The sequence below is a fragment of the Dendronephthya gigantea genome, unplaced genomic scaffold, assembly GCF_004324835.1.
Source record: "Dendronephthya gigantea isolate DGI-Jeju-01 unplaced genomic scaffold, DenGig_1.0 000192F, whole genome shotgun sequence".
Classification (NCBI taxonomy): domain Eukaryota; kingdom Metazoa; phylum Cnidaria; class Anthozoa; order Malacalcyonacea; family Nephtheidae; genus Dendronephthya; species Dendronephthya gigantea.
In genome coordinates, this window is record NW_021163202.1 from 23,158 (window position 1) to 47,024 (window position 23,867).

General features: G+C 34.4%; 1 protein-coding gene across 2 annotated transcripts; it reads left to right on the plus strand.

Moving 5' to 3' along the window:
- Positions 1-1,053: 1,053 nt before the first annotated feature.
- Positions 1,054-23,347, plus strand: LOC114538961 (sushi domain-containing protein 2-like). 2 transcript variants are annotated; one of them, XM_028559800.1, is made up of 15 exons: positions 1,054-1,290; positions 5,966-6,253; positions 7,333-7,449; positions 7,574-7,739; positions 8,334-8,582; positions 9,030-9,276; positions 15,905-16,125; positions 17,225-17,357; positions 17,852-18,084; positions 18,689-18,903; positions 19,072-19,285; positions 19,598-19,723; positions 21,380-21,646; positions 22,547-22,693; positions 22,906-23,347. In XM_028559800.1, the coding sequence occupies exons 1-15, from the start codon at positions 1,093-1,095 to the stop codon at positions 23,073-23,075; spliced, it is 2,991 nt and encodes a 996-aa protein (XP_028415601.1). In that variant the 5' UTR covers positions 1,054-1,092; the 3' UTR covers positions 23,076-23,347. The 2 variants fall into 2 exon arrangements, with proteins under 2 accessions (XP_028415601.1, XP_028415602.1); XM_028559801.1 differs by lacking the exon at positions 5,966-6,253.
- Positions 23,348-23,867: the final 520 nt, after the last annotated feature.

Consider the following 23,867-nt stretch of genomic DNA (forward strand, 5'->3'; position numbering starts at 1 on the left):
TGCTGGGTCAGGAGGTGGATTCTTACTTACTCTTGATAGCTCAAGCGAGTAGTTGCCAAAATCTACTTGGTAATGACCAAGAAAGTCATGCAGTTCCAAGAATTGCATCGTAAACTAGATTTTCTATAGTGTATGCATAATAGGCGCAGTTGTATTGGCCAATTTTAAAAGGGATTAACGCCACACCTTTATTGGCATACTTTCGCCGCTGACAGTTCTGATTGCATGTGGAAACGCTGTACAAGTGTTACTAGTTATTCTGTCGCAATTTGAGATTTTGTTATATAGAGTCTAGTTAATCGTGGTAAAAGAAGCCCGAGTGTCACATAAAAAGATGTCGGTATTCTACTTACTTTGCCTTTCACAAACGGACAATTATTTCGAAACTCAAATGTAATACAATTAGCAGCATGCACTCTTGTTGATGGAACAGGATATGAATTTAACACAACAATTCTATATGTCCCTTATTTGTTTCTTCATTTACTTCGCATGACAAATGACTAAATCAGTACACACTGGTACACATTGAGGGTATGCACTATGCAATAGCAAACTCCTATCGAAATCGATTGCCTTTACAGTCGACTGTTAACATGAATATATGAATATATATGGCCCCCCATCATCGATGCCGGCTACATCACTCATCGTACTTGATTCATTAATCAGAAAACAACAAAGGTTATTTGCTTTAGATTTGTGGTTTTTTAATACGTTAAGCTCAATTAGATTAACTAAGATTACCAACAACTTGCTTCCATGAAGCCGGTTGCATTCACTTCCGGCAAAAACGTTCTTGTCCGTTGAGTGTTTTGTTTTAAATTTAAGACTTCATGAAGAGGTTTCCACCGGACACAAATATATATTTTGTCAAGTTATCCATACTTCAAGAAGATTAAAGCTATCTGGTTCTGTTTTGGCACGAAATGTTATTGAATTATTCGTTTGTTATACTTCAATATTTTAAATTTCAATATTCGGACCACAAAAAGTGGAAGCTTGCACTTATAAATTCCCCTGTTTCATTTGCATCTCAGTCTACAACTGAAAACGTCCACTAGCGAAGCAGTTTTTGAATAAACGTAAATTATGAAGCCTTTCTTAATAGCTTCAGCTTTCGTGAACCTTTTCCAGGTTGTGTACATGCGTATTGAACTTGAAGACTTCTTTCCTTATGGGCCAAGCAATGGAGATTCTTCGGTACCACCTAATGACGATGGTAGTTCAGATCGCATAAATATTGCATTCCCATTTCCTTTTTTTGATGAAGAACATAATTCTCTGTTTGTAAGTACTTCACATTTTATCGTTAACTTGTATGTTTTTCTTATTTATTTCCTTCAAATTCGTTTCGTTTGGGTAGATAATAAGTACAGTACAATCGTACTTTTGTTTATCAGAGCACAATCGAGTTTTTGGTCGCTTCTATTATGGCATTCAAAGACTTTTCTGCATAATTTCATCACCTAAAGAGAAAAATTTCCATAGCTTAAAATCTGCAACTTGCCAGATTTAGATGCTCAAAGTGAAACTAGATTGCACCTCTTTGTCACTGGCCGATCGAATTACATAACAAATGAAGAGACCGATTCCAACGCGATTTTCTCGGCGTACATTTTGTGTTTTCCGGTAAAAAATACATCATTCAAAAGCTCATAACGTTGGCTACCAAGTAGAGAAAATTATTTCCAATTTAAAGGCAATTTTGCGACGAAAAATTCTATGAATTTGCATAAATTATATTAAAGCCTTGAGGTTATTTTCAAATGTTGCCTAGTTACGGCAAAACAATGTGAATTATCAAAATATTGTTTAGATGAAAAGTTACTATGTTTTATTGGGATTATTTCTGCAAAGTTTCAGGGTAATTGATAAAAATCATGCATATATATTTTTTATAATTTTTGAATTTTATGCTTCAGAAATGCTGAAATCTGGTTATAGGTGACACATTTGCATAGGTTCAATTTTGAAACTATGTCACAGTCATATATTTACGTATATTACATGGTGCTAGTAATAATCATTCAGAATTGAACTTTTTCACTTATTTCTGCAATTCACAGCCTGTTCATACTTTGCAAAATAGAGGTCCGAGACTAACCAACGCCCATGGCGAATACTAAAGCAGAAACCAATATGTCACTGCCCACATTCTTATATATAACTGGTATTTTGTGCTCTCGAAGTTGAAAGAAAGGTTTTTAATCTCCTTCAGAAGCTTGTAATCTTATACAAACAAGCACTCATACCCACCACGAGATGGTCGATGAAGCAAAACATTCATAGTTCAAATAATAGACAGACTTTGTGCACAGAGTAAAAAAACCTTTATTCGAAATAAAATGCGTGCATTTATCTGAAACAGAGTTCATCACAATGACAAAACATATGTTTCAAAACCATTGAATAGCCATTTGAGCTATCTGCTATTCATACACTGCCTATAATCCCTAACCTAGCTTTGGACTCCACCATTCGCTCATCTACTGCAAAATTCTGGTAAGGTTGGTACAATAGATGGTATCTTTCCTTAAATGATGGAAGGAACTCATCAACCTTACCCAGTTTTTCACCAGGGGCCTCATTAGCAGAGTCTACTACATGCAGGAGTGCCATAACGGCTTCACGGTTACGTGTAAGTATTTTCCTAGCCCAAAGACCATGATAAAGAGACTTTGTGCTCCAATACTTTTCGACTGCAGAATGAATATGAATTATACTAAAATATATTAAAATTGCAATCAAATTAATTATTTCGTTCTCATTCGTATCTTCCCTCAGTGGTAAGATATGTATGAAGGCCCCCACCTAAAATCTTCATGTAGGCATAGCTGCTGGTGTGGGCTACAAAAATTCCAAGGCAGTTGTCATTCCTCCTCTCAGGTCAGGGCCTACAAAATGAATTTCTGAGGGCCGCCTTGAAAGCAAAGATGGTATTTAACATCTGCATGATTGTATGATTGATAATATGGTGCAAATTCAACTGCCACCCCTGCCCACCCCCCCCTCTCCTCAACATTACCTTCTTCATCAACTTGATCTTCTTCACTTTGTTCACTACGCAATCACAGTAAGAGGGTGAACATACATTCGCGTAGTATTATTTTTACTGTAATTAAGACAAAAATGCAAAATTAAATGCCCGGGCCATGTGGATATTCCAAATGCAATGCGTCATGCATCATGATACATTTTGACATCGGTACGAACATTTGATTTGTGTGACAATATATCACCAAATTAATATTAAATTCTCGCAAAATTTACCATATTTTAAGAGTTATGTTATAGTTTTAATTATTTGATATAGTTTTAATTACATTTCATTTTACACAGAATTCTCCTGAGCAATAAAGGTATACATTTGCGGTTGTGTCGTATGTAAATTTTCTCCTTCAACCATGGCGCGACAACATCTGTGCAATACTTATACTTGCCTTTGATCACTTTCTGACTCAGTTAAAAGGTAATTTAGGTTATTCTCTTCTTCACTAGACAGGCCGTTCTCGTTAGCATTCGGTTCTTCCTGAAATAAACGCTAAAAAACTTTGCGATTACAAAACAACAACAATAGCATGGGCTCATAGTCACTGAGGCCTGAGATCTTGCTGTAAACCAATGAGATTCACGATTCTAGAGCATTGTGTAATGAACAATCGAATGCCGAGGCTCTAAAGTCTCTACAGATAAAAGAACTCGGGATTTTAGCAGGTAAATTTTGCCGGATAATTTCCATTGTGTCCCGAAGCCGATACATTTCCGAATATGCGCATAAACGTAGTTCGTTTATTATTCGACCTTGCGAAATTTCATATATAGGAATTTTTATACAAGGATTCGATTGGTGGTATTTTGGTGTAGTCACAGGGATAATTGTTGAGATCAGCATCCGGTATGATATTTGGAAAATGCCTATTTCCCTGTTTCAAAAGACATAACTCAATATACCATAAATGGAACAAAAAATAAATTTGTTTTATTCATTATTAATTTTAACATTTTTTAGCATAAGAGACATGTTTTTGTCCACATAGCGCTATCACGGACAAATACATGGCCAATTATACTCATAGACTGTTTTCAGTCTATGCGCGCACAGAAGATCTGGATTTAATACGCGATATTTTTCGGGTATAAAGCGAATTTATCCTTTGTATTCGAGCAATTTGTTTCAGATGGTTTCTGTTGAAAGCTCTGAAACAAAAGAAAACTGTCACTTCGCACAAAATTACCTCCTGTGGAAAGCCGGGCTAAATCTTAAATTACACTTACCATTGCAACTGGTAAACACATTAAACCTTTCCTAATACTTATTCAATGATGTAAAATTCCTTTGTTATGCATGCTTTCCTATTTAAATTATATCCGATGAAAAAAATGATACCTTTGGCAGAAAGGTTGGAAGGAAATTGTTTCACGATTTTACTTATATTTGGAGTAAATGCATAAAACTACTTCGTACAGCTACAAATCATCAATCGCCCCCTAAATCTCAAATTACACTATACCCGTAGCAACTAGTAAACACGTTAACCCCTTACTAATACCTGCCCAATAATGTAAAATTTCTTTACTTTTTTTATATATACCTATTACCTATTTAAATTATGTCTGGATGCATTATGTTGGATCACAGTCGTTCCCAACTTGGCCGTGTAGCTCACACGGTAGAGCATCGTTCTAGAAATGCGAAGGTCGCGGGTTCGATTCGCACTGCGTTCAAGTAGAATTTTCTGCTTGCCCGGTTGGTTATACTTGCATGTGCAGAAGAACAAATACACCTATATATATATATATATATATATATATATTATATATTATAATATATAATATATTATATTATATATATAATATATATATATATATATATTATATTATATAATATATATATATATATATATATATATATATATATATATATATACACCCATTTGCAAAAACGTTGGCCGCAGATAGATATATAGATAGATAGATACTCGAGATCTAATTAGAATTGCATATCTTGTGTAATATTATTGAAATCCCATGCAAATGTAATCATATGCAATTCTAATTAGACTTCGAGTATCTATCTATCTATCTATCTATCTGCGGCCAACGTTTTTGCAAATGGGTATTTATATATATATATATTATTAATATATATATATTATATATATATAATTATTATATATATATATATATATATATATATATATATTATATATTATAATTATATATAATACACCCGTTTGCAAAAACGTTGGCCGCAGATAGATATATAGATAGATACCCGAAATCTAATTAGAATTGCATATGTTGTGTAATATGATTGAAATCCCATGCAAATGTATTCATATGCAATTCTAATTAGACTTCGAGTATCTATCTATCTATCTATCTGCGGCCAACGTTTTCGCAAATGGGTTGTTTTTGCATATATATATATTTATATATATATATATATATATATATATATATATATATATATATATATATATATATATATACAGTCGTTATCAATATTGTTAAACTTACTATTATATTTATGAAATTTTTCACAAAGATTTTCACGGATTTCCCATAAAATTAACGTATGCAGTAAAATCACGTGACTGATATTTACGTATTTATATATATTTTCATATGACAACCTTTTTGATAACGACTGTATATATATATATATATAGATATCTATAGATATATATCTTTGCGACTTCAACATTTCGCACGATAAGTTGAAACATTTTATCTCGATATAATAATTACAACAATAATACAGCAATCATATATAATTGTCAATGTTTTCAATTTTCAATCCATTCATACACGATGTTGATTGGTTATAATAGTTCATAAAAATGGTATTAATATTTCCAAGACAATCTTAATTTGGCCTAAATGTCCTGGACATTCCTGGTCGAGCAACGAACTTGTTCATGAAGTCCGTTTTTTATTATGAATGCCTATTCTTGTTCAGGTAAACACGAATGGAGTTATTTCCTTCCTCTCCCAAGTGTCGCAGTTTACACCTGATCCTTTCCCTCTTGGAAATAATCGTCGCCTTATTACGCCATTTTGGGCTGATGTTGATACAACAAATGGGGGTATTGTTTATTACCGAGAAACTCAAAAGCTTACTGTTCGAACGAAAGTCTCCGATGAAATTAGAAAATATTTCGTTCGGCAAAGAAGATTCGCAGCAAAATGGGTTATGATTGTCACTTGGCTGAATGTATCTTACTATGGTGCAGCCTCCACTCGGCGCGTAAGAAGATAGTTTTTTTATGCGTTACGGTTGTCTTATACAAAATAATTCAAGTGATGCAAACTTAAATGTCTCCTTAAATGATCCTGAATAATTTTTCTCAAAAAAATATATAAGAACGCGAGACGAAAAGTTTTATTAATTACAGTTTTACTCCGAACAAACAAAGGGAGTCGATTTGCTTATTCTATTGTTTGTTTTGTTCCATTCTATTGTTCCGTGTAATTTACGAATATATATGCAAAACGTTTTTTGTCGCTTTTCCTGGCAAATATATATATATATATATATATATATATATATATAACCAACAAGTATTCCCACACTGCTCGGTAGCAAAGACATATAGGAAACAATTGTAACTACCACGGCCAGAAGTAAAACTAAAAGATTTTATTAAAAATATACTAAGCTTAAATTTTCGGCCACATGCCGCAGCCTTCTTCAGAAATTAACTAACTAATACAAATAAGTCCAATATATAAGGAGAAGAACATGCATAATACATAATACAGATTATAGCCTATTGTTGAGAAAAGTCATGAGTGCTATTCAAACCACCCAAATTAGTCAGTAACATTCCTATCCAAAAGTTCTCACACTTTCTTAAATCCTCTTTAAGAAAGTGTGAGAACTTTTGGATAGGAATGTTACTGACTAATTTGGGTGGTTTGAATAGCACTCATGACTTTTCTCAACAATAGGCTATAATCTGTATTATGTATTATGCATGTTCTTCTCCTTATATATTGGACTTATTTGTATTAGTTAGTTAATTTCTGAAGAAGGCTGCGGCATGTGGCCGAAAATTTAAGCTTAGTATATTTTTAATAAAATCTTTTAGTTTTACTTCTGGCCGTGGTAGTTACAATTGTTTCCTATATATATATATATATATATATATATATATATATATATATATATATATATATATATATATAGCGATTCTACATCGAACTGTTGGAGGTCAGAGGCAAAAATATGAAATGAATATAGCTACTCAAATTTTAGAATGCAAACAATTTAAAATTCTAGATTTCTAGTGTTTTGAGGCAACATGCACCAAACTTCTTTTATAGAACACCTTTCAGGCGATATTGGCAACGGACGGAGTAAGCTCATTTTCAATATTTTACTACAACAAAATTGAATGGACTTTCGGTCTCCACAATAGTACCAACAGAATTCCAGCGCAGGTTTGTGTTAATTACAATTATGTACTATGAGATTATTCAAGATTATTTTTTTGCAATTATGGTTATTTTGTCCAACTCGTCGCTTATGTCGTGATAACAGTTGTCTATACTATATTTCTATTAGGCTGGTTTCAACGCAGGGGATAACGTTCGATATTTTAATATTCCAAAATCACGCACTCCCGCCATTATAAACATCACGTCAACATCAAACTACAAAATTCCTGGGATGTGGATATTTCAGGTTGATGGAGAGACAGTTCGAAATACCGGATGTAGAACGGGTGGCGGTAAGATCTTTTCAATTATATGTTAATTTATGAATATAAACGAAAATACCTAACGCCTAATGTGAAATTCATGAATTTATTACCTTTACTCCAGCAATTCAGTATCTGCATTAACACAACAATACGGTATATATACATATTATTTTGTATAGTAAATCACTTATTATTTTTGTACTTAGGGTCGAATATTTTTATTCTTTGCTCGAATTTTGATTGGTAAAAGGTGCCGTCAAATGCAATAAAACTAAAACATGCATGCAGCGTTACTCGAAACAAATTCATCTAATAGCCATTATCAGAAGACAATTTGAAAAAATAAAAGAAAAAGCATACTCCGAAGGATAACATCTTGTAAAATCAAGATATACATGAGCTATAGCTAACAAGAGAAAATTTTACGGTGATATCTCCACTTCATTTCAAATTAATTGCCAAACCAGAATAAACTACTTAGAAGTTGCTATCATACAATATAATATACAGATGGATAGGAGGAGATGACGTTATAGGGTGTACCTTTGTGCCTTTCGAGTCAATATAACTGTAAAGGATTATATATAATACATTTGAACTTACAGAATGACTTATCTATAGATTTAGAACTTTCACCGAGGTCAGGAATTGAATTAGGAGGAACTGTGGTGTACATCGCAGGACCGTGTTACGATGCTTATAACGACATTGTTTGCCGCTTCAATAACGATAGTGAGTCAGCAGCAGAGCTGATCGGTCCAGAACAAGCATACTGCGTCACGCCTCCATTGAATAGTACAGGTCTTATTCCGGTTGAATTGTCCTTGGATGGTGGTGTAACATTCAATTTTACCGGTACTTTCCGATCAAGTAAGATCAAACAGTTAATGTAATTAACGAACGTAATGCAATTAACGGTGTTTTCCAGAAATCTGATCTTCATCATGTGCTTTTAGCTTTTCTCTTGGGGGCTGAAAAAAATGCAACCAATTAACTAATGGCAAAATTATATGGCCAGCCTGCAATGCAAATTTTTGTTTTAATTATTCGTTTAATTTCTTGAGAAATTGATTGTTTTCATATTCCATGAACATGAAAATTTTGAAATAGGAGGACAAAATAGCCAGGCCGTCTACGCTAATTTTGCACACGCAGTTGTGAGAAACACTTCTCTTGAAAATGAAATGAAAAGCAAATTCCTTTCATTTTTTGCAACAATGTATAGTAAATTATTTTGTTTCATTTTTAAATAAGATATAAATATGTTATTTTACCTTAAAATAAGAAACTGCTTACTGTATGTATTCTTCTACCTAGTTCCGTTAGGAAGAAATCCCGGAGACATAGACGGCCTTGAAATGAAACGATGGGTGAACTCAACAAAAACTCTTTTAACTTGGGATCAAAATGATATCAATACCACACATGTTGATATTGAAATATCTCAATTCGATACTTTTGACTTCCATCTTCACCATGGTAGCTTTGCAAGTTTTAAAAACATCAAAAACTCTGGAAGTTATCTTCTTGATTTCAGCGAAGAAAGTAGTTCAGGAAATACAATGTAGGTATTTAGTGCGGACATGGCTGTATTCCATTTAACGTTTCTCGCTATAACAAACAAACGTAAATAGGGAGGGGTGAATATTCATATTTTCTTTTTTATGCCCGACTAATTTCTTTTGTATACAAGCTATTGTTTCTACGGTATGTAAACCTTAATATATGAATTTTCACACCCCCCCCCCCTCTCAATTAATTGGACTAGCTTAATAATAGTCTTTTGTACGTCCAAGTTGACCATGGCGGTCAACATGGTAACGCTGCTCCAACCATAATGCAGGGCGAAACATCCGAAACTGACAACACCCGAAAATAGCACGTTCATTATAGTGCTATATACTAAACCAAAAAAGCTTTAACTAATCAGAACTGCTTGTATGGTTCAGAGATGGTGGTTTAGGGTGGTCATTGGTAAGTAGAAAATTCTTAGCAATAATGCTTTACAAGAAAATGACCATGCAATATTCTTAAACAAGTGCCAAATTGTGGCTTACACCTCAAATAAACAGCAGAGGGCGTACACTGCTTTTTTTCCCAAATCCTTTTTATAGAAACATAATTTGTACATTTTAAGATAATATATTATCACTGTTTTGTGTAAAAAAGTTAATATTTTTCGACTGAATTCGCCGAATTCCCAAGTTCATTCCCTTGTTTATCAGCGAAAATCGTTTGAATTCTTCGAAATATGAACGTCGGTTGAGGCGTGATAATATCATTTACATTTTTAACAAATTTTAAGACGTTTTTTAGTAGATTTCAACAATTTAAACATCGACAACGCAAATCCCCATCTCTGACCAAATACAGCGCCATTTTAAATTTGTACCCGAGTCTTTCAAAACAATCCGTACAGATTTCGTGCGAGGAACGTTATAAGGACATGCCAGGGGAGTTGATCTCTTTTCACACGAAGAGAAAAAAGTTGCGTGCGACAACAAATGCCTAATAACTGCAAATAAACAAAGACTGAAAACCAATGAATTAATAAACGGTTATATCCTGAAATATACCAGAGCCCTGTCCTTTTACTCGCGCAAAATCTGCATTGATTGTTTGTGTGCAAATTTAGCAGGGTGGTAAAACGATGTTTTGCTCACATTTTGTTCCTGTTTTTAATCTCAAATCCTTTATTATTATATTAAGGTCATAATCGTATTTGTTAATGCTGAAATTAAAGGGCTTGAATGTAAGAATAACAATGCGAAATTGTTAACAACCGACACGGGATGACAAAATGGCGCCGTATTTGGTCATAGTATAGCTATTGCTTTTACGTTGTCGATGGTTCACCAACTTTCATATTAAGATGGATTCAAACGATTTTCGCCGATAAACAGGGGAAGTGAACTTGGAAATTCGGCGAAATGCGTTCATTGGCAGGAAGTAATTAAATTTCAAATTAATAATTTGAGATACAAATAATTAACTTTTTACACCAAAATGTGATAATGTACGAATGAAGATGTACGACAACCTCGCAAGCCAGGCTCTTTTACCTACGCTTCTCGCGGCCCACGCTGCGGCAAAGACCCTGGTCAAGGCTGGTCATGTGACCTCCCAAAATATGGGAGGTTTTTAATTAGCGCTTAGTTCATCTCTAAGGGAGGGGTGACAAAGTCAATATGCCAGTTCTGCTATTTTTAGCATTTGTCAAAGTCCAGGTGGCTTTGTACTGCGGCTACGCAATATATACTAAAAATCGCGGTTCACACAAACTAAATGGTAAATATAGTTGTAGTATGGCGCAGCAAAAAGAAACTCCGAAGAAGGTATACGCAAGATCGAATTTGAATTCAGAGTGTATGTGTAGACTATGTTGCAGCATAGTCGATCGGACACATTGTAAAAACCTTTACAAAAAGGCAGGGGTAAACGTTCTAGCTTCTGCGAAATTATTACATGGTGAAAAGCTACCGCGTGAGGATTCACTGCCTAATCTTGTATGCCGACCTGTGAAAGACGACTGGATAACTTCATGAAGTTTAAAAACATGGTGCACGACAACCAAAACTTCATGATTCGTCGAAAGAGATGCATTGAACTTTCCCCTTCTGTACCTACTGCTGAAAAGAGTGCAAAAACAGACACTCTTCGTAATAAATCATCCAAAAGTCGTCGAACACTTTCCACGGCGTTTACTACAGGAGATGTCTCCTCAGAACTTACGCCTGAGGTATGTATGTCGTATTCAATTTGTAAATAATCATATAATCGACTTCGTCTAGAGAGTTTTTGTTCGGCATAATTTTATATAATTTTTGCTCTATCCCTGAAATATAGATTCATGTTGAAAGTCAGGCAATCGAACACACCGTTTCCAAAACGACAATTACGGCACTTCACTCAACATAAGAAAATGTTATTCATTAGCTTTACTTTAGGCAAAATAACATTTGAGCAATTAAGTGCATTGTAAATAATTGCAAATCTCTTTGGTTTTTCTGTTAATTTTGAAGAAACTCTACAAGAATTCTGGGCGAGCAGCAGGCACCCTCAGGTTCTTTCGAGAGAAGCTACAACGAAGAAATGTTACTCGTGATGTGAAACACTTTGAAGAATGCGAGCAATTGTTTCTAAGTGTTGGTCGGCATTACAGTTGCTGCTTTTTTGGATATTTGGCATGTCAACACTTGATGATCCCCAGTCATCATATTCCACTCTTGATGTAGTACAAGGCAATGGTGACAGGTGTCGTATTCGATACAATTTTGATAAGTTTGTTGAGAATATTTCTTCTCAACCTCACATGATTGACGGGAGCCTGATGACCAGCAACCAGATCGTGTGCGAGATACTCAATTGGCTTATAAAATTCTTCTTTATATTTCGAAGATTTTAAACGGGGCAGTGAGACTGGGAGATTGTGACCGGTTAGCAACATTACGTAAGTTATTTTTAAACATTTCAGAGTGATTCCTCCTACATGCCTATGCGATTGAAATGTTTATCACTGAAGCACAAGCTCACCAGACAAGATGGCTTCCTTGCCACCTGAGAGGTGGCCAGGACATAATATGGAAATAGATCTTCAAGAAGTTATGAATAGAGAGCTAAAAAAAGGACTAAAGATATGGGTGCAAATAAGACACATAGTCAATGAACGGTTCAGTCGAGCAGCAGGTGGTATATAGCTATTATAAAAATCTTGACTTGGCTGTGGGAATAAGAGTAAATCATCCCATCATAGCCACAAGTCATCCAAGAATGATGAAAAAATCATAATTGACGATCTCATGGAATTAAAACCATTTCATCACATTGGCAATCGTCATCATGAATGTTTTGAAGATGCATCATCAGACACGTACACTAAGTGCTTTAGACACTAACGCATTTCATGACTGGTTAGCAAGACATAAGAAAAACCTTCTTAAACATGGACCAGTAGACATTTCAGAAGATGAAGAAGAAACAATCTCAATGTAATAAAATGATAATCATTATGATGAAGCACACAATAGCAAATATTTAACAATGTGTTTTAATGATTTTTTTGTCAAAGATTAAATGGGAATTATTGTTATTGTTAATGATGAATGATCAAATGAACAAAATAGTATTTTGTTGACCATTCGTTAATTTTTGTTTTGATATATATATATATTGATATTGATATTGATAATATATATATATATATAATATATATATAATATATATATATATTATATTATATTATATATATATATATATATATATATTTATATATATATATATATATATATATAATATATATATATAATATATATAATATATATAATATATTAACTGAACAATTTAAATTTTCAACTTTAAAAATTTGAATTTAAGTGTTTATAAAGTTTAAATAATTGCAAAAACTATTTTTTGTGCTGTCCCAGAAATTCACCAGATATATTGTTTTCATTTGATGTCTATGCATATATTATAGGTACACATATATTATAAAACATTAACCCATTAATTGCAAATGCCCTCACCTAGACCTGAATTGTGAGATTGAGCAAAATACCAATTAAGTATAGAATTTTATAGTGCAATTCATATGAATGGGTTAAGGTGATTTCAAGTTTTCAAAAACTGAGCCTAATTGGCAATGGAAATAACAATGCCTCAATGATAATACTTACATACTACTAGTATCTAAACTACACTCACTACATTTGCAGGTTTTCATACATACAGTGCAACATAAATGTCCAGGTGAAACAGGTACTGGCAATTTAACATCCAAAAACTGTAAAAGTGACCATCGGAGGCACTTATCATTGCAATGACAGTATGTCATTACTTCTTCTTGAAGACCTGGTTTGTTCTTGGCAATATCTCTGTTATTAAAATATAGGATAGCTTTTGAAAACTCACCATCTCTTCCTGCTCTACCTGTTTCTTGGAAATATTCCCTTATAGTTCTTGGAGGCCCAATATGAATAATTTGCCTAACTGAATGTATGTCCATGCACTCCCATTCCAAAGGCAACTGTAGCAAATACAACTCTGAGCTTTGATTGATTTGAATTCAGCTGACACAATATTTCTTCCTTCATACCAGCTGTTTGGGGGGCATGGAATTGTGCAAACAGTCTGTTTTTTAGAACAGGTGGAGAATTGAGTGGGTAGTATTGATACAAACCCATGATGCTCTCAAACAGTCTATATACAAAGCCACACCATTTAAGTGGCATATATATAATTGTCAATGGATAGTTGATGGTGACATCCATTAGGTCATTGGCAATTGGTCTACAGATATTCTCAATAGAATCAATATCTTGGCCTTCTCTAAAATGTTTTTCATAAAATATATTCCTACGATCAGGATTTGCAACCAGCTCTGCACAATTCTTTAAACCAAGCGATTCTTTAACATTTTTTCTATCCAATTTATTTGCAGTTGCAGTTAATGCAAGGACTGGAGCATTGGGAAAACTTGCACACAGCATTCCAAGTTTTCCATAATCCTTTCTAAAATCATCTCCCCTAAAACCAAAAAGTGCATGTTAGTATAGTAACATAAATGATAAATATAGTAATCAAAAGTATATGCTTGTGCATTTCACGGTTAGAGTATTCTGTCTAGCTATAATATAAAATAACATTTCTTGCTCATTAACAACAATGATTTTTCAAAACACTTTATATACATACCATTCTAAAATGCAGTGCGCTTCATCAATGACAAGAGCACAAACATTTTTTTGATAGACCAGACTATTGATAAGATCTCGTCCAAATCTGCTGGATAACAGTGATTCAGGATGTGCAAACAAAATGTTAAAATAACCAGCAAGCAGTTTCTCTTTTTTCTCACGGTCAACCACATCGCAGAGCACTTCTTCGTCCATAGAATCAGTTTCAGCATCTTCACAAGTTCTGTTGACATTCAAAACAGACACTCGAAGGCCTGTCCTAACTATCTTCCGAATTTGGTCGTTGATAAGCGAATTCAAAGGGCAAATAACAATAACGACACAGGTTATTTCGCATTCACTGATGGAACGTTGAACCAGGCTTCCTTGCAACGATTCTTTGCATGCAGTAAAACAGCAACGGTAGAACCTGATATATCAGTGATTTCCCATAACCTGTAGGAAGAACCGCCAGCACATCCGAGCCAAAAAACAATTTTTCCAAACAAATTACTTGCTTTGGCTTTAAAATAACATTAGAATATAAACTATTTCTATTAGCGAAATGTAAACAAGCCAGGAATATCAGAAGTTTAGATCCTCTTTCCATTTTACCGATCGTTTTATCTTATATTGCGTCGAAACCGGCTATTTTGCGCTCGATCTTCGCTCTTCAGAAACATGCTGTTTTAACCGGAAGTGACTTTTGCGCTACTTGTGTTCCACCCCATCCCCACACAGGATAAACCTAACGAAAGGATCACATGACCAGCCTTGACCAGGGTCTTTGCCGCAGCGTGGGCCGCGAGAAGCGTAGGTAAAAGAGCCTGGCTTGCGAGGTTGGATGTACGAATTATGTTTCTATAAAAAAGATTTGGGGAAATAGGCAGTGCACGCCCACCGCTGTTTATTTAAAGTTGTAAGCCACAATTTGAAACTTTTGTATAAGTCTCATGGTAATTTTCTTGCAAAGTGTTAGTGCCAGTCATTTTCTACTACCAATGACCACCCCCAAACGCACCAACGCTGAACTATATAAGCAACTCAGATTATTCAAATCGTTTTTTGGTTTGCCAGTTAGCACTATAGTGAATGTGATGTATTTGGGTGTCGTCAGTTTCGGATGTCTCGCCCGTCGCCCGGCATTATGGTTGGCGTTACCATGTTGACCGCTATGGTCAACTTACCCTAAAACAGTTTAGTTTGCCCGTCCTAAATTAGATGCATACCAACTCATATACATTATACAAGTCCCTGACTATAAGGTCCTGAGGCTGACTGAACATTTTTGAGCTCATTTCCAACCGCTGTACGTCTTTATTTCATGCCGTCGCGGGAAAAAGTATAGCGGGAAATTACGGAGTATAATTTTTAGCACCATATAAATTCTTGTTTAACAATGCTCTTTTTGGCCGCAGGTAGAAATTGACAAAAAAATATAAGAAGTTACATACCGTGTCAGTAACTAATGACAAAAAAACACCATGTGTTGGTCGTTACATCTTTCGTCATTTTTTGCAGAGGGAACCGAAGGCGAAGAAATATAAAATCACAATCTGCAGTTGCAATCGTCAGCATCATACCATCCCCAGTTAGAGAGAAACGATTTATTAGAAAGGTTTTGAAGTTTGCAAAACGACTTTTTAGCGCTCCATTTATTTTAACTCGAACGCATGTCAGTGAGGCATATTGCAGAACTTGGTATTCACTTCAAGACAAAGAGAAAATTCAAAAAATGGCAGGTAATATAATAATTATTTACGGCTGCATTAATTTTTCCCTCTTTACCATTACCAACAACGATTACATGTTATAAAATAGATGGGACTGCATACTGCAGAGCGCGTATAAATGGCGCATACACACTTCCGAGTAGCATCATTACTTACTGCGAGTTAAAGTAACTAAAAGTCACTCACTGCGTGACGAATCAAAGGCGAATAACATTTACAAACAAAACAATAGAGATCACTTTCACTTTCTTATAGAATTATTTTCTGTACTTCGACACTATATTTTTTTCCGTGTTTTTCCGTATTTTTTCCGTATTCTTTGTTATCTACTCTTTTTTATAAAGGAGTGTGCTCAAAGTTTTTAAATTTGTAAAATTTATTGGTGAGAAATGATTTTTTAAGCGCGGATTCAATCGTGACACCAGTGATTCTGAAAAGATTAATATCAGCGTTGACCAAGCAAAATTACTTCATAATATAATCACTGGACGCTGAACGCAACTTGAATTTGTTCAGCAACTGAAATTACATAAGAAATACAGAATAAATATTATATAGGAAATTGACTCTTTTTAATCCACCATTGTTAATGGGAAGATATACATATTGTTATCTAATTTAATTTTTTAACAAAGCAATTGGCTCGAAGCCAGGTATTAACATTTTCTATTCCATGATTAATAAACTAATTTAATTTTGCCCTACAAGTCAGTGGAATAGATGATATCGATAAGGAATAGCATTGGCCAATACTTTATCGACGCTGTCCACGCCTTTGCAATCTAGAAAAAGTAACCTATAATTATGCCGTTATTAACATTATGCATGGAAAACTATAAAATGCAAAGTTGACAAGCGAAAGTCAAGATTGGAAAGACATTACGAATAGTTCAAAATTCCTTTAAATTTCTTTGAAAAGAACAACTAGTGCATCTGATTCCAGTCTACCCCTAGCAAAGTCCTTTTCGTCACCGAAATGAATTTTTTTAGCGCAATGATGTAATATTTTCAATATTTTCTCCAACAATATCTATCTTGGGAATGGAGAGCGTCTATACGCGAAAATATATCAAATAGCTGCTCTATCGATTATTATTTTAATACATAGATGAATTGCCTCCTTGTCCAACAAGTACGCAACAGATAGAAGTAGACAATCAATTTATAAAAGATTCAGCTGGTGGTCTCAGTGACTATTTTCATCCGGGAAGTACGTCTTGTTATCGATCCCGAGACGCTAGGTACGTTAATGTTTAAAGATTGCAGGACTGTTTTGGCACGGCGCTCCTCTCCAGCTATCAGCGCATAATATACGAAAACAAGGAGCAAAAAAGCTGTTAAACGTATACATATCAATCATATAATGGCTTAAAATCAAACCTACTATAAATAATTACTGATCATTCAGTTATAAATTAACTTGGATATATATTTTTTTTCGGAAAAATTCGAAAATTTTTGTGTTGGTGCATGGGCTGGGTATAATTTCACATGACAAATCGTCATAATGATTTTGTTGAAAAATAATTCTATTACTGAAAGTTTTTTTAAATTAATAGCTAGGGCACTAAGAAATAATTATTATTAGATTAAAATCTATAATCACTCTACAGCGTAGCTGTTATTTTTTTATTTTTCTGAAATATGCTCTGTTTTAAATCATAAATGTCTTTCATCGAAAAAACTTTTTTCCTCTAAAAATTTTTTTCTACTTGATATTTTGCTTTGAATATAGTCCATCGGGTACAGGTCAGCAATGTTGCTACAAAGGCAACTCACTGTTGGTTGGACCTCCTGGTGGCGGAACATTTGATATTGTATCTCCTGGAAGTAGTATTCTAGCTCACTTCGTACGAGATGTTATACCTTGGTTTGCTTGCTGCAAATACTCCAATTTTGACAACTGTTATAAATATTACGATGCAAGACCTTCCGATGATGGTTCAAGATATATTCCTCCACCGTTTGGTGATTATTTTTTTATGTTTTCCCATATACTGCATGAATTACCCAATTATATCGAATTGCCAGTGTTATACTGCAGTTCACCCAATATATCGTTCCGAATCATTCACCTCTGAGCTGTATAAAACAGTGCTTGCACTGGTTTTACCACATTTTTATCATCAAAGAAATATCTATGAAAATGATAGAAGATGTAAAGATCTTTGCAAACTTCTGGCTTCGGGGGGATGTTTTCATTTATTTAATGAATAAGATTTATTTCTATTGGATATGAATATGCGGTTAGTTTTTTCCGAAGTGAAATTCATCCATTAATAGTTTAGAGCACATATTTTTATAGATAATATTTTTTGAGATATTTTAACAGATTATAAAAAATCTCCCTTTTTTTGAAGCATATGCAAGTTCGTGATTTCTGAACATGTTTTGAATACACTGGCAACAAAGTGAAAACATTTATGTTATTGCATTCAGTTTTCTTAATTGCCCCACCAAACCTACGTTTACTGGTTTATCAACATGCATGCATGCAAGCAACTTTCAATCTTATGTTTTTATCTTCAATTTATAAATATAACACAATTTTTATATTTCAATCCAATTGCAGGTGGCATAAGAGGTGATCCTCATTTTTCAACATTTGATGGAACGTTATACACATTTAATGGTCATGGTGAATATATTCTTCTGAAAGTGAACAATGGCAAAGACCTCGAGTTTCAAGGACGGATGGTACCCATTCACGACGACACAGGAAGAAAAACAAGGGCAACGGCCCTCACCGCATTTGTTGTTAAATCAGCACAGAGTGACATTACACAGGTATTTTCATGCAGTTGAATGAGCCAAAGTTGAGATTGTTCGATGCATTTGGTACTTCTACATGAAACGTACAATAACAAATTTTAATTAAAATCTTGCTATTGGTATGTTTAACGCCTTCAGTTAATGAATAGGTTTGTATACCTATTTCAATACTATTATTTTTAGGTCGAGTTCAACAGCAGGCGAACCATAGACGTCTTCATCAACAGAGAGCGGGTCGTATTTGACGAACAAACAAGACTTGACTTCACCGGAGTTTTTATTGTTAAACAAAATCAAGCCAAATTCGGAATATATATGAATTCAGGAGTTTCAATTGATGTCTCAGCAATAGAAGATTTCCTGACTTATGAAATCTCAGTCCCTGTAAGATTCAAAGGTATTGAAAATATTCTCCATTTCTCCTCCTCTATTTTCTCAACATTGAACATCCTGAAACAAAAGTATCATCTTGTTTTGTTAATCCGTAATACTGATTCACCATGAGTTAATTGTCGCTGTACTATTCGTAATTCAATATTTTTAAATGCATAATTATACTACAAGAATATTGCAAATTAAGCCAAAGTTGAAAGAAGAAAACTGCTGATGAAAAACTATTCCTTTAGCCGCATTATAAAGTATTTTAAACGTAATTGCAATTGATATTAGTTTTTATTTTTCTTGATTTAAACACCCTTTTTTTTGCCAGGAAAAACGACTGGTCTTCTTGGGTTTTGGGATGACAACAAAGATCGCGAATTTTTATTACCAAATGGAAGTTTTATTGGCACAAATTCAAGTTTTCGAAAACTTCACACTGAATTTGGTCAGAAGTGTAAGTTTATTTTTTGTATCAAACTTTGGATAATTTTATTGTTATCAGCGAAACCTTAAACGCAATACTGGCAACTACCAATTGATTTCAACATTTTAGCAATTTTATTCGATCACTTCAAACACCACCCCATACTCGCTAGGCTTTTGCGCCCTTTAAGGCCTCAAAAACAACTTTGAGTGGTTTTTTTTCGGAAAGGCACAATTTACAACCCTTTATTTTCTATTCTTCTTTCTATTGAATAAGTTCAAATTTTCCATTTTTTTCTGAACACGCGTTCTGTAATTATTTGACAGCTCATCATAAACATCTGACAGCTGCGAAATGACCATTTTGAGGCTTAAAGTATACTTATACTTTATATAAAAGTCTGTGTGGTGTCCTCAGATATTGTGGTAGATTTTCTCATTGATACCTTAGCCGGTGGAATACTTACATACTTCCATTAAGTGGAATACCTCATTTATTACTTATTCTTATTGCCTTATTTATTCTTATACCTTCTGATAGATCTTTCTCGACATAGCATCGTTCCGAATGTTGTTGTCGACCGACATCTTAAAATCTTGAACCTCGCCTAATTTGTGCTTCTCTAGACAAGTTTCCATAATATAGAATGGTCCTTCTTCCATTCAACCTGTTTCATATGTTCACATCCACCGACATACGCAGTTCTCGATGATTGCCCAATATATAGATTGTCACATTCATTACATTTAATTTCGTAGGTCATCTCAGTTCTATATAAACACGATCCTTTTCCTCCTGATCTACAATTCCCACCTTTCGTGTACCAATTTCTCTTACTTTCCATTTTCTCTTTTTGTGTCTCGTTCTGCTTCCAACTTTTGCATCTGTACATTGGTCGTTCCTGGTTATCCTCTGCTTCCTTTCTCTTGTTATAACCGGTGGCGGATCTCATGGTCATGCTATACAAATTTTATGTTATTATCATGGTTCATTTCTTTAGAAATTCATTGTTTTCACATTCATTGTTTTCAAAATATTAACATAGCATGACTAAATTGTCGGGCTGGCTACACCACTGGTTATTACCTGCAAGTGATTCACCACCCCCTCATATCTAAACTTTTTCTTGTATTCCGAGTACTGCATACGTAAACAAACTGTTCGATTTTCTTGTGGAGAGTTCTTGTGGAGAAAATCGAACAGTTTGTTTTACCTATGCAGTTCTATGGATACAACAAAAAGTTTAGATATAAGGTGGATTTGGCACTTAAACCTTATAAGAAGAGAAAGGAAGCAGATCGAGGATAATGAGAACGACCGATGTACAGATGTGTACAGGTTGTAAGCAGAACGAAAGACAAAGTAGAAATACAGCAGGAGAGTGTATTATTTCACCTAACCTAAGTAACAAAATTAATCCTAAAATTTTTATATAATTTTCCAAACTTATATTATTGCACCATTTTCGATTGTTCTTGTTCAGTTCATTTCTAGATCTCACGATCATCGTCTGGTGTGTGTGGGATTCGTAAATTCGGGTTCTGCACATTCATGCAAATATTTTTAACTAACAAAAATCTGCCTAGTAACATGGAAACAAAGGATCTTAGTGTCAGGAAGAAAAGGAAGTGAATTTTGACCTCCATCTTACAAGTATTGATCAGTTTATTTCCTTCATACTTTTAGGGATCGTAGAGAGGAATATGACTTTGTTTAAATACCATCCTGGAAAGAGTTACAACAGCTTCTCCAATAAAAACTTCATACCAGCTTTTCTGGACGAGACCGGGTCGTTATTCTCTAATCTTACTTTAGAGCAAGAAGCAAGGCGTATTTGTGAGGGGAATGAGGAATGTTTGTTTGATATCGCAATTACTGGTAAAAAAGATATTGGTGAAGCAACATTACAATCTTTGATTAAGATAAAGAAAAAGAAAAAGTTATCAAAAATTGGTAAGGAAGGGTTGAAAAAACGACATACCGCTACAGTTCTAAAATTTGAAGCATTTAGTAATTTTATCAAATAATTTCGTGATCTCTGAAAGAAAGTAGAATCTATGCCACCAAAAAAAGAGACGCTATGGACTTCAAGAATGAGGCAGTCTCAACAACCCCTGAAGCAACTAAGTGAGGAGGGGGGGGGGTTTAGCCATATATTGGTTAGAATATGAAACGATTTACCTCATCATGGAAGAAATAGCGATACATTAAATTCGTCATATCATGAAAGTTAATTTCCTCTAAAAAAATCAAGTCTGACGTCAAATTTTGTAATTTATGATTGCGAATAGTCTTATCCTAGTAGAAATGTGGGCATTTACTTGGAAGTGAGCTTTTGCTTGAATTAGATGGCGTATTTAAAGTTTTATTCTATCCTATTAATGTGTGATCAATACCAAAAAATAGGCATTCAACACGCGCTAACTCTTTAAAACGTTTAAAAACGTGAGTTTCCTTCCATATATTTACAATCACTATTTTTGTCGAAACTCAATTTCTTTTCCTCCGTAAATTTTCGATTCAATTTTCAGCATCTTTTCCTCCTTTTCTTTGCTTTTCGTTTGATCCGGTAAATTGACACTCTTATCTTCCCTTCTCATAAATCCCCAGTTTTTATGTAATTACAATACATGTAAAAAGTTACATTTTACAAAAAGCATTCCTTTTTAAGTCTCATGATCTTAAAAGGCCTATCATAACCGGTTTTTGTGTCAAGAAGTACTGTGTCTCTCAGTATTTCATGGATGAAAACACTTGTCGAGCAAGAAGAAATAAAATTACTACTATATCATAGTAACTGTAATTAAGGAAAGATTTTGGCAACTAACAAAGGCATACTTACACAATTTGTAGTTGCCAAGCCTATTATCTTTGGTTGTGATGGAGTTGAGAACAGTTGGAAAAAAGTAGATTTTTGCGGAGATTGTGGAGGAGACAACTCAACTTGTACAGATTGTGAAGGTCGCGTTAGACGTGGTTTCCTTAACACAGAAACATGTGGTACGTATGATTTACAATATATTCAGAATCAAAATTGACAACAATCCTAACAGACTTACAGATAAGAAATATTTTTCAATCGAAGAAACAGTCAACCTTATCAACTTGTTTTTACATCATGTGGTGGATTGAATATTTTTCCTGATTGCTTTCTTTAGCCACCTTTTATCTAGGTTTGTACGTGTGTTTCATGTCTCCATTTTATATTGCAGATGATAACAAAACATTGAAGTTTTATCTTCTTGTCATTGGTGTTCCAGTTCTTGTTTTGATTCTTATCATTGCAAGTGGTGCAGTGTGCTACTGGGTTAGGAAACCCTCGCGCATTTTGAGAAAATCACATGCCTCGTCTCATACCAACAAAGCATATGGCATATCGTAACACCATATCTGGTATACGAGCTATGCGGGGGTGTTAGAAAACTGTATTACCGTGTAAAGAAACGTATTACCGTAGTCTAGTGGGGCGTATAAGATAGTTCTGTTATAACCTAGTTTGAGCATTTAGCTAGTTATTACGCCAATAAGCATGCCATATATATGTAGATTAGAAAGTTATGGTTTCCTTTTTCATCTTGAAAAGAAAATTTTTAACAACAAGTGCAGATATTAAAACATTTGTAATCCAGGCATATTAGTTTGTCAATGAATGTTCTCCGGATTAAATCTTTTTAATTGAGCTTTCCACTCCGTACTCCGGGTCTTTTTCAGAATAGCATTTACGTTATAGGGTCAAATTTAACGGGTTGATTGAAAATTAGATCCTTAATTCCTTGCAGGGGCGGCGGAACATAATATATTTTAGGGGGGCTAATTTCACGAGGCGCCACCATGGTTGGCGCCGAGGGAAATATTTTTGGAATTTCAATGCTCTAGATCTTCGGAAATGGCCATTTCAGAGTGTTACTTCCCACTTTCATCGTAGTTTTTCATGGGCAAACACAAACTAACAAGTACGTAAATACTAATGACGCGTGCTCGTGTGCGCTCGCGCATGCGCTTAGGTGCTAACATGTTACACGCGTTGGTATGACAATTATGCACATATTAGAGAAAAATGGTCTCAACCGACCCGATGGGCCGATGCGGACGCGGTCGATCGGACGGCATACAAATTGAATTCGGCACTGCATTAAAATTGTTTAAAATTGCTTGTTTTTACAATATGATAGCC

Bases quoted from the DNA above. Each gene is read 5' to 3' on its own strand.
- LOC114538961 (XM_028559800.1), top strand. From the start codon at position 1,093: ATGAAGCCTTTCTTAATAGCTTCAGCTTTCGTGAACCTTTTCCAGGTT. The intron at 9,277-15,904 runs GTAGGTATTTAG...CATTTTTTGCAG, and splicing joins AGTAGTTCAGGAAATACAAT to AGGGAACCGAAGGCGAAGAA. The intron at 18,904-19,071 runs GTATTTTCATGC...TATTATTTTTAG, and splicing joins CACAGAGTGACATTACACAG to GTCGAGTTCAACAGCAGGCG.